The sequence below is a fragment of the Solanum lycopersicum genome, chromosome 12 (genome assembly GCF_036512215.1).
Source record: "Solanum lycopersicum chromosome 12, SLM_r2.1".
Classification (NCBI taxonomy): Eukaryota; Viridiplantae; Streptophyta; class Magnoliopsida; order Solanales; family Solanaceae; genus Solanum; species Solanum lycopersicum.
In genome coordinates this window covers 60,611,389-60,627,187 of record NC_090811.1, presented here as the reverse complement: position 1 = coordinate 60,627,187, position 15,799 = coordinate 60,611,389, and the positions used below count along the sequence as shown (strand labels likewise).

Here is a 15,799-nt window from a genome sequence, read left to right as displayed (position 1 = left end):
GAAGGATCCTGCTAGTCCCATTATCCAGGAGGGTCCTGCTAGTCCCATTATCCAGGAGGGTCCTGCTAATAAAGTTATCAACAAACTAATAATACCAACGAAACATTGTGAATGGTATCTTCATTATTTGGAAGTTCCTTCAAGGAGAAAAATAATAATAATAGTAATAAATAAAGTAAATATTCCAACATTCAAGTAATTGCTATTTTGATATATATTAGCCAACTTTCATATAATATTCCACAAGTCTTTATTGTAGGGTTTCTATTTCGCTCACTGCAGACTAGGTTGAACATCTAGGTTCCTCGAATCCTCAATCTTGAAACAACTTGTGTCCTTGCTTCAACAAAGAAAATTTGTGAGTTTGAAAAGGTGGTGGTTGGTTTGTGCTTCCATCTTTCGACAAGGGCGGCTCAAACACTTATGACGCTTTGGTTGTTTCAAACGGTCAATACTTCTTATTGATTGATAGTACTTTCATCCGAATTTGCTTACTTTGGGACCTAAATTCAATGTCTTTATCTCACAACACTCATTGTTTAGCCTTCATAGGATCAGAGAATTTTCGAATTCAACACTTGAAGACAGATTAACTCAGTAGCCTGATGCTTTGCCTAGTACCGATTAGAGACTTGATAGCGAGTCTTGAAATTCCTTCATAGTTTTTTTTGACAAAGACTCGACTCAAATACATACAAAAAGTGACGAAAAAATGTATAAGAAAATTGCGAACTATATGAGAATAAAAGAAAAGATTCGATGAAGACTCTTTTTTTTTAGTAAGAAGAAGAAAGAAAAACTTATCTGAGTGTGGGAGCCAAGTCTACTGATCATGCCATGCAATTTGAATTGATTTCCAGACTTGTCTATCCAATCTATTCATCAACCACTATTGATCATTCAATCTTGATATGGAATCCCGACACTTAATGAAGCCATAAATAATTTGGAACCCTTATACACTTTGTGATATTCACGAAGGTCTTTGCCGCTAAAACTCTATCATGTTAATTGCTCCAGCTCACGTCTGACTTATGGTGCATGTCAAAATTTTCACCAATAAGACTCTCTTATATTCAACTCCTTTGCGCCTTACGGTGCCCACTTAGGGTTTTCACCAATGAGACTCTCTAATTTTTATTTCTTTTTATTCACATTTGTCATATGGTGCCCATTCAGGATTTTTACCTACCTTAACCAACTTATTCTCGACATATCAAGGGTTGATGCAAAGATTTTTTATTTATTTTTTAGACTTTAGATGATGGGGTTGATTTTGAGCTTTGAGATGAGAGACCGAATGAATAAACAAACGACTTTTGCCCCAGTATACTACAATATGAATTTTTGGATTTGTATTTGGTTGAACCGAACCCAATATTAGGGCTTCCTACGTATCTTGCCGAAACAAGAATCAGGTCAAACGTAGTTCAGGCAATTTGTTTTTTTTTCTTATTATTGTTTTTTTTGAAAAGTCAAGGAAACAGCATTACCAAGAGATCCCATTGAATCAACTCTTGAAATGTCAAGCCCAAACATAAGGGTTTCTAATGTCAAAACTCAATCATATGTAATATCTTTTCACAGCATCAGCATTGACGATCGTTTCTGTCACTTTGCCTTCTATATCTGCTAAGTAAAGAGCACCATTGGGTAATACCCTTTTAACAACAAATGTTCCTCTCCAATTTGGAGAAAATTTGCCTTTGGTTTCAGCATGATGTGGAAAAATGCGTCTCAACACTAATTGACCCTCTTCAAAATGTTTGGGACGCACCTTTTTGTTATATGCCCGTGCCATTCTTTTCTGATATAATTGTCCATGACATACTGATGTCAGACGCTTCTCATCAATCAAATTTAATTGCTCTAACCGAGTTTTGATCCATTCATCATCATCAATTTAGCCTCCACAACGATTCGTAAAGATGGGATCTCAATCTCTACAGGTATAACTGCCTCAGTCCCGTATACCAGTGAATATGGGGTAGCGCCCACTGACGTACGGACTGTAGTGCGATAACCCAACAAAGCAAAAGGCAACTTTTCATGCCATTGTCGAGAACTTTGCACCATCTTGCGAAGTATCTTTTTTATATTTTTGTTAGCAGCTTCTACAGCCACATTTGCCTTTGAGCGATACGGAGTCGAATTTCGATGCTCAATCTTAAATTGGTAGCATACCTCTTGCATTAAGAGGCTGTTGAGATTTGCGGCGTTATCAGTTATAATCACCTTTGGAATACCAAATCGACAGATGATGTTGAAATGGATGAAATCCACCACGACCTTCTTCGTCACTGACTTGAAAGTTACTGCTTCCACCCACTTTGTAAAATAATCAATAGCCACCAAGATGAACCTGTGACCATTCGATGCTTTTGGTTCTATCGGTCCAATCACATCCATTCCCCATGCCACGAAAGTCCATGGAGCGGATATTGCATGCAACTCAAAAGGGGGAGAATGTATCAAATCAACATGTATTTGACATTCATGACATTTACGAACAAATCGTATCGAATCCCGCTCCATGGTGAGCCAATAATATCCTGCTCGAAGTATCTTCTTAGCTAGAACATATCCATTCATATGGGGTCCACAAACTCCTGAGTGTTCTTCAATCATGATTGTGGAAGCCTCCTGAGAATTTACACACCTTAGAAGACCTAAATCGGGTGTCTTCTTGTACAGTATGCCTCCGCTTAAGAAAAAACCCCTTGCTAGTCGTCGAATAGTCCTTTTTTGATTACTAGTTACATCTGACGGACATTCTCCAAACTGAAGATAAGTTTTGATATCATGAAACCAACGTTTACCATCAAATTCCTCCTCAATCATGTTGCAATAGGTATGTTGATCACGAATTTGTATGTATAAAGGGTCGATATGGACGTCATCAAGGTGTTGGAGCATCGAAGACAAAGTGGCCAATACATCTGCAATCTCATGTGCATTCGGGGAATGTGTCTAAACTTTATCGACACGAATCATTGACAAAGACCTTGTAAACAATGTTGATATGGTATCAGCTTTGGGTCTCGAGTTTCCCATTCTCCTTGAATTTGATGAACAAGTAAGTCTGAGTCTCCTAACACTAACAATTCTTGGATGCCCATGTCAACAGCTAACCTCAGACCCAAAATGCACGCTTCGTACTCAGACATATTATTAGTACAATAGAATCTAAGTTGGGCTGATATAGGGTAATATTCCCCTGATTCAGACATAAGAACAACTCCTATTCCAACTCCTTTCCTGTTAGAAGCACCATCAAAGAATAACTTCCAACCTTGATCGTCATCGTGAATAACTTCATCGATACAAGATATCTCTTCATCTGGAAAATAGGTTTTAAGCGGTTCATATTCTTCATCAATAGGGTTCTCTGCCAAATGATCTGCCAATGCTTGAGCTTTCATTGCGGTCCGCGTTATATAGATAATGTCAAACTCTGTGAGCAATATTTGCCATTTCGCAAGCCTGCCTGTGGGCATGGGCTTTTGAAAAATATATTTCAACGGATCCATATGAGAGATGAGATAAGTAGTGTAAGATGAAAGATAACGTTTCAACTTCTGTGCTACCCAAGTTAGAGCACAACACGTTCTTTCAAGAAGGGTGTACTTTGCTTCGTAAACGGTAAACTTCTTGGTGAGGTAATAAATGGCCCGCTCTTTCTTCCCAGTGACATCATGCTGACCCAGTACACAACCAAAAGAATTATCCAGTACTGACATATACAATATCGAAGGTCTTCCCAGCTCTGGGGGAACCAACACAGGGGGATTCGATAGGTAACTCTTAATTTTTTCAAAAGCTTCTCGACATTCTTCGGTCCACTCGACTGTGGCATTCTTTTTCAACAACTTAAAGATAGGCTCACAAGTTGTTGTGAGTTGAGCAATGAATCTGCTGATGTAGTTTAACCTTTCTAGAAGGCTCATAACCTTAGTTTTGTTCTTTGGAGCTGGCAATTCTTGGATTGCTTTAATTTTTGAAGGATCCAACTCGGTACCTCTTCGACTTACTATAAACCCCAAAAGCTTCCCCGATGGTACTCCAAATACACATTTTGTAGATTAAGCTTGAGATTATACTTGCGGAGCCTTTCGAAGAATCTCCTTAAGTCTTTCACATGATCTGAGTGTTTCTTAGATTTAATAATAACATCATCCACATAAACCTTGATTTCTCTATGCATCATATCGTGAAACATGGTTGTCATTGCTCTCATATAAGTTGCCCCTGCATTTTTTAATCCAAAAGGCATAACACGATAACAATATGTACCCCATGGAGTGATAAAAGATGTTTTTTCTGCATCTTCATCGTCCATAATAATCTGATGGTAGCCCGCATAACAATCCACATAAGATGCAACCTCATGTTTAGCATAATTATCCAATAAAATATGGATGTTAGGCAAAGGAAAATCATCTTTTGGACTTGCCTTATTCAAATCACGATAATCAACACACATTCGAACTTTGCCGTCTTTCTTAGGGACAGGTACGATATTGGCTAACCAAGAAGGATATTGAGCGACTTGAATGACTTTGGCCTCAAGTTGTTTTGTAATCTCCTCTTTAGTTAATACATTCATGTCGGTTTTGAGTTTTCTCAACTTCTGCTTTATCGGAGGAAAATTAGGATCAATTGGCAACTAGTGAACAACCATGTTCGTGCTTAATCCAAGCATGTCATCATAAGATGACGCAAAAACATCTTTGTAATCAAACAGGGCCTGGATTATATCGTCCTTTTGATGTCGAACATGTTCACTTATCTTAGTCTCCTTAATAATTTCCTGATCCCCCAAATTTATCGTCTCAGTTTCACTCATGTTTGGATTTGACTTATTTTCAAAATGATTGAAATCCCTCCTTACTTCTTCAAATACTCTGTCTTCATCATGTTCGATTTCTTGACTTATTATTTCAATATTAGGTCGAAGATTAGATTGGATATTAAGATCTGGCGAAAAATTCTGCATGCATGTCATATCACTATAATCGGCATACAAAGAATTGTATAAAAGAAAACGAACAAATACATTAGACTGAAATAAAGATGCAATTACATCCTATTGAAAAGGGAAATAGAATGTTTGAAATAAAACGACAAGATGAAATCCGAATTACAATACTTGAATGAATCAGACGACAAAAGAAAAAACAAGACAGACTATCAAGACTCGTCTTTAACGGGGAGAGGGGTGGCCTCCCAATTGTTTAGATTGACATCAGGACCAATGAATTGCACATCTCTGTCGCTAGTGCCTTCTCCGAGTTCCACCATATCAACCTCGACAAATAAATCTTGAAAATAGTTGATCATTTCTTCGCTAACTTTCATTACTGGCTCTGGAAGAGATGATTGATAAGATTCTGTTGCGCGGGCTTTGATGAAAGATTTGTAGATTGGTTGTATAAGCTTGGTAAGTGCCCATACATCTCTCTTCTGCTTCTTTACCTTCATTTTGTCCTCGACTCTAGGTTGGTAGCCTAAGCCAAAAGTACCGATGCTCTTTCGTAGACTCACAGGATAAGCCCTTCCTTGCAAGTAGATTCCTATGCCTTTACCCGGCTCAAACCCATGTTTCAACAATTCATTCACCACTATTACAGACGCGATGGACATATTTGGTTTTGAAATGACACTCCCCTCGGGGACATGCTCAATAACCACTACCTCAGAAGCTTGATAAACTAGTGCCTCATTCTCATTATCCGCCTTGATAAAAGGGGAAGAAGAGTCTTTGTAGATTGACAAATCCCCCTCACCATGGACAATTACCTCTTGTCAGTCGTATTCAAACTTAATCATTTGATGCAACGTTGAGGGGACTGCTCCAGCCTTATGTACCCATGGCCTCCCCAACAATAGATTGTAGGACGCGTTGATATCCAACACTTGAAAATTCACAGCGAAATCAACAGGCCCTATGGTTAGTACGAGCTCTATCTCACCAATAACATCTGTTTTTTGACCCATCAAAAGCTCTAACACATACATTGTTGGGTCGGACCCTTTCAGCACTAACATTCAATTTCTGTAGAGTTGATAAAGGACAAATATTTGCTCCAGATCCTCCATCAATTAGAACTCGAGTGACATATGAAAGCTCACACTTTACAGTGATATGTAGGCCTTGGTTATGTCCTGTACCTTCTTTGGGTAGTTCATCATCTGAAAAGGTGATGTGGTTTACCTCAAATATTCTCCCAGCAATCTTCTCTAACTGACTCACTGTAACTTTACTAGGAACATGTGCTTCATTCAAAATTTTCATTACAGCCTTACAATGTTCATCAGAATGTATTATCAAAGACAACAAAGATATTTGGGCTAGAGTTTTTCTTAATTGTTCCACCATAGAGTAGTCTTATAGTTTCATTTTCCTTAGAAATTCCTCTGCCTCTCCTTCAGTGACCGGACTCTTTACTTGTATTTGGTCATTTTTAGTTTTCCTTAACTCCATCGGGACATAACATCTTCCTGAACGGGTTATTCCTCCTACTTCATCTATTTCTTCATAAATTTCTTTTCCCTTGTATGTCACGATAGTAGGCTCATAGTTCCAAGGAACAACTTTGGGGTTAGTCATTGGGAGCTGGGATACTGGCCTGATAATCACAGGAGGAATATGGGCCCCTCGCACGATCAAGATAGGCTTGTTTGGGCTTTTTGGAACAAACAACTTTGCCTTACTCGGACTTGCCCAAACATCTTCAAGGGCTCCTTTCGCAGTTAAGATGGGTGTGTTTGATGGACTCAGCTTTTCGAACACACTTTCCGCCCCTAAAGGCATCATTTTTGTTAAATCAACAACATTTGATGACTTCTCAATACCAGTTCCAACCCTAAGGATTGGCTTATACGGAGATGCAAACTCTTCATGACCCTTCATCATTTCCAGCATGTTTGTTTCAGTATGCGTCGGCAATGGATTTTGATTGATGTTGGGTCCACTCGGACTTTCAACTATAATTCGGTTAGAATCGACCAAATCCTGAATGTCCCTTTTCAAATACCAACATCTCTCTATGTTGTGCCCTCGGGCATTAAAATAATATGCGCAATGTTGAGAATAATCCAAATTTCTCGGGAGAGGATTCGACATCTTTCTCTCAATAGGACTCAAAGCATTCAACCTCCTTAATTTTTGGAACAAGCTAGCATACGACTCCCCAATAGGAGTGAACTCATCTTTAACGTCATTTCCCTTTTTGTATTGTGGCCTAGTACGGAAAGGAATTCTAGCAGTATTTTGATGAACTTGTGGGGGGGTGGATGATTTTGTGGAGTAGGTGCACGCCATTGTGGATAAGAAGGGGGTGCAATTGGTTGTGCATTAAAAACATAATATGGAGTGTATGGGACAGAATATTGTGGAGCTTGGGAAGGAAAATAGTGTTGTGATGAATTACCTTGGACATGAGTCCTAGGCGCTGATACAATAGCGGTCACATCCTCCCTTCTCTTCTTCCCTCCAATATTTCCAGAACCATTTTGAAGCATTTGTGTTGTGGCTTTTAAGGCGGCTTGACTTACAATCTTTCCAGACTTTATGCCATTTTCCACCATTTCCTCTACCTTAATAACTTCAGCGAATGTCTTCCCTACGGCAGAAAGCAGATAGTGAAAGTAATCAGGTTCTTGCGCCTGGAGAAATACATCAATCATCTCTGACTCCTTCATCGGTGGTTTAACCCTAGCAACTTGTTCCCTCCATCTGATAGCATATTCACGAAAATTTTCCGTGGTCTTTTTTCTCATGTTGGCTAACGAGGATCGATCTGGAACAATGTCAATATTATATTGGAATTGTTGTACAAAACATCGAGCCAAATAATCCCATGTGTGCCAGTTGGTGATATCCTGATCTTTGAACCATTCAGATGCAATCCCTACTATGTTTTCCACAAAATATGCCATAAGTAACTCTTCTTTTCCCTCTGCACCCCTTAATTGGTTGCAATATCTCTTTAGATGAGCTATGGGGTCTCCGTGACCATCATATTTTTCAAACTTTGGAGTTTTAAAACCAGCAGGTAAATGGACGTGAGGAAACATACACAAGTCACTGAACGAGACGCCTTTGTGGCCTCCTAGTCCTTGCATATCTCTTATACTCTGTTCCAAACTCTTCATTTTCTTAGTCATTTCTTCATGTTCCTCATTCTTGACCATCTTCTCAATTTCGACAGGACAACTATATTGATGAATGTGGGGATGAGAGCTTGGAATTTTAATGGACTCTTCAAGAGTGTAACTCTGATCACGCCGAACTTTGGGCGGAGGATCGCTGTTGGATTTGGGCACCATCGTTGGCTGCGGGATGCTGTTAGCCAGGGCAGTTGACACAAAGAGTGGATTACTTATCACAGGCGTATTCGAAGGGCGCACTGAAGGAATATTGATTGTATTAAAGTGTTAACCTAATAAGGGAATACATGGGAGATATATATAGGAGATATAGGAAGGAGTACTAAACCTAATAGGACTAGGATTAAGGAGTACTAATCCTAATAGGACTAGATTAGTACACAGTAAATACTAATATTATTTTATACTATTTATTTAATACTATCTGTTATTATCCCCCCTCAAGCTGAGCTGAGCGGAAGCAAACGGAAGCTTGGAATTGAGGTAATCGTGTTGTCGGCTCGGGAGAGGTTTGGTGAGAATATCAGCCGATTGTTCTTCAGCGGGTACATACTGCACAGTCATGGTGCCGGCCTGAACTTCATCGCGAACAAAGAGACAATCGGTATCAACATGCTTCATTCTGGTGTGTAGGACGGAATTCTTGGCCACACAGATGGTTGATTTGTTGTCACAATAGAGAGCAGACAGTGTGAGTGGCACGGAGTTCGCGAAGAATATATGTGACCCACATGGTCTCAACAGCAAGAAGAGCAAGGGCGCGGTATTCAGCTTCAGTCGAGGACCGAGAGACCTTGGGTTGTTTTTTTGTACACCAGGAGATTAGGTTCGGCCCCAAAAAAAGGAGAAACCCCGATGTAGATTTTCTGTCATTTTTATCATTCGCCCAATCTGAATCTGAGAAACCCCGAAGCTCCAAGTCCCCGGGTCGAATGAGTAAACCACGACCAAGAGTGCCAAAAATGTACCTGAGAATGCGTTTTAGACAATGGTAATCATGTTCACTTGGTTGATGCATGCGCTGAGCAACTCGGTTGACAGCAAACTGGATGTCAGGACGAGTAATGGCTAGATACTATAGAGTCCCAATGAGGCTGCGGAAGTGGGTTATATCGGCAAAGGGGGTGTCGGCTCCATTCGTAGACGAAGACGGTGTTGGTTGACTGGTGCATTTTTCCAGTCCAGCTTTCTGCAACAGATCTCGAGCATATTTTGACTGATTAAGAAACAAGACACTGCCTGTCCGAGAAACCTCCATTCCCAGAAAATAATGTAACGGACCAAGGTCCTTCATTTTAAAGGTAGTACGCATAGCTCGAGTGACATCCTGAATGAGAGCTGCAGTAGAGCCTGTAATAATGATATCATCTACATAGACAAGAAAAATGCCCGTACCGTGTGCTGAATGTCGAGTAAACAGACTCGTGTTGTGTACGCAACACGTGAAGCCGAGTCCCTGGAGGAACATTTTCAGACGTGTGTACCAAGCACGGGGGGGCTTGCTTGAGTCCATAAAGAGACTTCTGGATTTCGCAAACATGTTGAGGGAAGCGGGATCAACATAGCCTGGTGGTTGCGTCATGTAGATAGTTTCATCAAGCATGCCATGAAGAAAAGCATTGAAAACATCCAACTGATTGATGAGCCAATTGTTGTGCACGGCGAGTGACAGTACCAGGCGAATGGTTTCCTGCCGAATAACAGGACTGAATGTCTCGGAGTAATTAAGCCCATACTCCTGATTGCAGCCTTTAGCAACCAAACGAGCCTTGTACCTGGAAATACTGACATCTGCATTGTGTTTAATTTTGTACACCCATGTACAGCCCACTGGGTGCCGCCCATGGGGCTTAGGTACAAGAACCCAAGTTTTCTGATCAGTCAAAGCCTTAAACTCGTCATCCATAGCATGACGCCAATAAGCATTTTATGAGGCAACAGAGTAGGTTGTTGGTTCACTATCGGGAAGGGGTGTATTTGGTAGTATGGTAGCCTGAAAGGTTTTGGGTTTAAAGATACCAGGTTTGCCACGGGTTAACATGGGATGAGTATTGGGGGGTGGCACGAGCGGTGGTGATTCGGGGGTGGCCGGGAAGGACCCAAAACGGATCGGGCTGGAGATGTTGTGGGTATGGGGTGGTTCGGGTTGGTTGTGAGTGTGGGTGATGGTTGCGGATGTATTGTGGGTGACAGTCGAAGGGGTGATGAGGGGTGGTTGGGTAGTGGGTGGAGGTGTGGGGGAAGGTGGTGAGGGACCCTGTGAGTATGTTGAAAAAAGGGGAAGGATGCCAATGAATGATGTATTTGTGGAGGAGGAAATAGACTCGTAGGGAAACTCATTTTTGACAAATTTGACATGACGAGATATGTAGACTTTATGAGTTTGTGGGTCAAGACAGCGATAACCCTTGGAGGTAGGATGATAGCCCAAAAAAATACAAGGACGGGATCGGGGTTGTAATTTGTGAGTAATATGAGGGCGTAGCCAAGGGTAGGCAAGACACCCAAAGACGCGAAGGTTGGTATAATTGGGAAGTTCTTGGTAAAGGAGTTGATAGGGTGATTTGTTGGAGAGGGTGAGACTGGCCATTCTGTTAATGAGGTAGTTTGCGGTGGCTAGAGCTTCTACCCAAAAGGAGACAGGGAGATGAGATTGATGTAGAAGAGTAACCACCATTTCAAAGAGATGGTGATGCTTACGCTCAGCCACCCTATTCTGTTCGGGAGTGTATGGACAGGAGGTTTGATGTATGATTCCCAGGGATTGCAAAAACTAGCCAAAGATGTTATTTACGTATTCCTTTCCATTGTCACTTCGAAAAAGTTTAACATGAGAATTGAATTGTGTTTTGACCATTTTTTCAAAGGTGACAAAGGTGATGTATGCCTGTGATTTGTGTTTTAGTGGGTACAACCAAGTGTATTTTGTAAAATCATCCACAAAACAAATATAATAGCGAAAACCAGCAAATGAAGGAACAGCAGTAGGACCCCATAGATCAGAATGAATAAGTTGAAAAGGTGCAGTTGTACGCTTCTCAGATAAAGTAAAAGGTAATTTATGAGATTTAGCAATTGAACAGGAGTCACAATTGTTTACATGAATGGAAGAAAAACCTAATTGAGACATTAAAGAATTTATTATTTGAGTAGACGGGTGACCCAGACGACTGTGCCATAACAGACTGTGGCCATCACCCGAAAGAGCCACTGGAGCCACAGGAACGCTTTCTTCAACTGGGTGGGTAGACGAACTTGTGCCAGGAAGAACGTACAGACCATGCTCACAGGGTAGTATTTTCTAGGATCTGAAAATCATTAGAGGTGAACAAGAGTGAGCAATTATTGTCTTTTGTGAATTGGTGAACTGAAAAGAGATTGGTTTTAATAGAAGGGACGTGGGTAAGGTTACCTAGGTGAAAGATAGTTGTGGGGGTTTTAATGGTACCCGTGCCAGTGTGAGAAATATTAAGGGACTCACCGTTGCCAACAGTAATACAATTGGAGCCATGATATGGATTTGGAGCATTAAGCTTGGATAGATCAGAAGTAACGTGCATGTTGGCCCCAGTATCCAACAGCCATTCAGAGTAGGGCCGGCTTGAGATGCATAATTGGCACGGTTATCACTATTTCGGCTCTCCTCATACCGAAACCAGCAACGAACAGCGGTGTGTCCTATTTTCTAACAGATTTGACAAGTTGGACGATCCCGCTCGTAAGTGCCCTGCCCGCCGCTGGAAGATGACTGCCCGCCGCTGCCGAAGGAGTGCAGGCTGTTGTTGCTGTCGTGCTGCTAACCGTTGTACGGCGGACGACTGCCCTGTCGACCGCCGCGCCCGCGGCCTCCGCTGTTTCTGCCGTAGCCGCCGCGGCTCCCATGACGGCCGCTACCACGCCCCCCGCGATAGTTCTTGTTTGCGGTGAGGGTGGTGGCCGGCTCCATAACAGCGGCTTCTCGGAGAAGAAGTTTGCTCTCCAGATCCACGTTGATTTCTTCACTTTTTAGCCAAGAGGAGAGAGTAGCCAGGTCAACGGGCGTTGGACTGATGCAAACCGCCTATTTAATGGAGGAGTAAGCTAATGGGAGCCCCCGAACGACGCACATGACGAGATCTTTTTCGGGAATGATTTCGTTCACGGTATCAAGGGTTGTGATGATGGTGGAGACCTCGTCTAAATACTCCTCCATAGTTTTCGTGCCTTTGGTAATTGTGTGGAGACGATCACGCAATTGAAAAATATGAGAGTGGGAAATTGATGCATAGCGTGTTGCGAGGGCCGTCCATAGGGCTGAAGCAGTTGTGTAGGATCGGACGTGTTTCTGAACCTTGGGAGAGATGACCGCAATCAAACATGATCGGATCTGGCCATCCACGGCTTTACAGGCGGCATGGGCCAGATTTGTTTTTTCTGATTTATCCGTGGCGGTGATGAATGCCAGCGGCGGTTCTGTGATTCCATCGACATATTTGAGAAGGTAATTGGCCTCAAGGGCTGTAAGAACGGTGATTTTCCATGTAGGGTAATTTATGTCTGATAATTTTTCGGGAATTAGGGCATGAAGATGCCTGAGGAGGAGTTTAACGCCAGAAGGAAGTGAATCGAGAGGATCCACCTCGGTTGTCATGGCTGCCGCCGCCCAAGAGAAGAGAGGGAACGATCGGTGCCCTAAAGTGAGAGAAAAAACCTAGAGAAAAGAAGATCTAGGTTTTCTGGCTCTGATACCATGAAGGAATATTGATTGTATTAAAGTGTTAACCTAATAAGGGAATACATGGGAGATATATATAGGAGATATAGGAAGGAGTACTAATCCTAATAGGACTAGGATTAAGGAGTACTAATCCTAATAGGACTAGGATTAAGGAGTACTAATCCTAATAGGACTAGGATTAGTACACAGTAAATACTAATATTATTTTATACTATTTATTTAAAACTATCTGTTATTACGCACCATAGAAGTTCCAGCGACATTGGATGTGTTTGCATAGGGGTCGAATCCAGGGGGATATATCGGATCTCTTGTCGACACCTGGATAGGGTGAGACATATTTGTATTAAAATAGTCTCGGATTGAAGATGGTGGAGGTTGTCCACTCATCCAAGCCTCGTACATCTCTGCCATTTGTTGTCTTAACACCCTTATCTCTTCTGTTGTCCCTGTTTCTTGTGAAGTTATCTGGTTTTGGATCTCCTCATCATTGTCCGATTCATTTCCGTCTCAGGGGGCCATCTTCTGTTTCCCTTTCTCTCTCTATCTCTCTCTCTCTCTCTGAATAGAGTAACAAACCGATTAGTGCTAAGAAATTATGCACATTGTATCCACATACATACTTCTTTTACGGAGGACCACATGTTTCATCCCGGCTTACCTAGGCATTCTTTTCTTCATTAGTTTTTTAATATTTTATTATTATTATTATTTATTTATTTTCTTATTTGTTTATTTATTTATTATCATTATGACTATCATTTTTAAGAGAAAGAAAAATGAAAAAAGAAAAGAAATAATAATAATAATAATAATAATAATAATTTGGATTGAACCCCCTGGGTTGCCTACGTATCATGTTTGGCCCATGAATCAGATCTTGCGTAGTTCGAGAAAAATATTAATAATAATAATTTCTTTTTTTTGCATGACATATGCACATAAGGTGACCGAAAGTAAATCTTTTTCATTCATTTTCAAATATTTGAAACAATGATTTGAATAAAACAAACAAAAAAAAAACAGAAGTACCTAGGACTTAGATAGACTCTAAATGAAATAAAATAACAAAATGAAAAGAAAGAGAAAAAAACTAAAATAATAATAATAATGAAATAATCACTACTAAGAAAACAGACTCTAAAAGAAACTGAATCCTCGAATCTGAATCATCTCCAAGACCCTTATAAATCTTCGCCAACGCTTTCGGTAGATATGGAGCCGAAGCACGGGTCTGTCGGCCCAACCTCTCATCGTTCTGGTGTAAATATCTAGCATAAGCATTATTGAGTTCATCCCTGAGTTGCAGTATTCGGTCTCTGGCTTCATCCATATTATCATAACAATTCTGTAACCAGTGGTGAGCAGTATTGACTTCATGCGTCAATTTTTCCCTTTGTTCTTGGAGCTCTTCGATTTGAAGGTGGAGTGCATCTCGCTCGGCTATCCTTTGACCTCTCTCAATCTCACAGTCTGCCTGATAAGCACTGAAACGCCTAGCTATTTCTCTTTCCCGTTCCATAGAGGCTTTAACTTGAGTTTGGAGTCTAGACTGTGCGCAGATAAGTTGGGCCTTTTCTTTCTTATACTCCTCTTCCTGTTGCTCCATAGCACCTGTGGCACTGCCCAAGTCTTCTTGTAAGGTTAGAATAGTAGAGCGGTGTTTTCTAACTCTAACTTCAAATATCGTATCACGTTGGGCCAATTCCTCTTTAGCGTTTTTCAGGTCATTACTTAGGATATCCAGAGTAGATTTGTAGCTTCTTTCGACTTTGAGGCGAGCTTGCTTAATCTTAACCTCAATTTCTGCTTCTCGGTCTATAGGTCCTTTTATTGACCCTTCTGGCATAACCTTAGGAAGGGGCTGATCATGAACCCAGTCTAAGTATGCTTGGTCCACCTCGCCTCTTGTGCGATCCTTCACCATATCGTGGGGACTTGAGAGTATGCATCCACCCCCCCCCCAAATCTTAAATATCTCTGATTGCCTTAAAGGTATCTTAGGATGAAACTCATACATGAACTCACGCATATCTTCATTTGATGGTATAAACTGGCGTCGCCCAAGTTGTCGCATGACTCTAAGTGGCATGTAAGGTTGGACACCTCGAAGATCCATTAGGACAATGAACGATCGAAAAGTAGACATGTATATCACCTCGGCCGATGGAAACCAATGATAATTCCACACAATCTTGTCAGCAGTCAGATTATTGAGGTGTTGCTTCCAAGCTTCAATACCCTTCGGAAAACTATGATCTTTGATTCTTTCTTTGTGGCCTCCAACATAATCATTTCATTCTACTTTAAAGTCCACTGCATAAGGGTGATGACGAATGTGTTCAATCATCCATAGTTGTAATAACATATTGCATCCCTCAAAGTAGTATTTTCCATCCTTGCAAATAGTTAAAGCACGATAGATGTCTGCCAGAATCATTGGTACGAGGGTGATATTAGGCTTTTTCTCAAAAGCTGTAATGACTGCAGCTAAGTTCATGCTAATCTTTCCTCCCATTTTTGGAAATACCATGATCCCCAAAAAAGCCACCACGAAAGCATCATAATTGTGTGCTTCCCAGGTCAGACGACACCCATTATTACGGAGTTTCTTTCCATACACTTCGAATCCATCACTTTTGCCATATATTTTGTACAAAAATTCCGGAACCCATCCATTATCGAGACAACCACCTATATCATTCTCATTTATATACAGTAATTCTAGAAACCTCCTCCCATTAATATGTTTTGGTATCATAGGTTCTTTATGAAGATGTTTACCCTTTCCAATAAATGCCCCTATCTCCTCAAGGGTGGGGGTGAGTTTACAACCAGAAAAACGGAATACATTCCTTAATGGATCCTAAAAATGCACTAGTGCTTCTATCAAATCCCGTCGTGGCTCAA

General features: G+C 41.0%; 1 protein-coding gene across 1 annotated transcript; it reads right to left on the bottom strand.

The window, feature by feature from the left end:
- Positions 1–1,126: 1,126 nt before the first annotated feature.
- On the bottom strand, positions 1,127–8,331 carry LOC112940501 (uncharacterized). The gene has a single exon (XM_026028747.2). It carries the CDS (start codon positions 8,329–8,331, stop codon positions 7,162–7,164), a length of 1,170 nt encoding a protein of 389 aa, XP_025884532.2. The 3' UTR covers positions 1,127–7,161.
- Between the last annotated feature and the right edge of the window lie 7,468 nt (positions 8,332–15,799).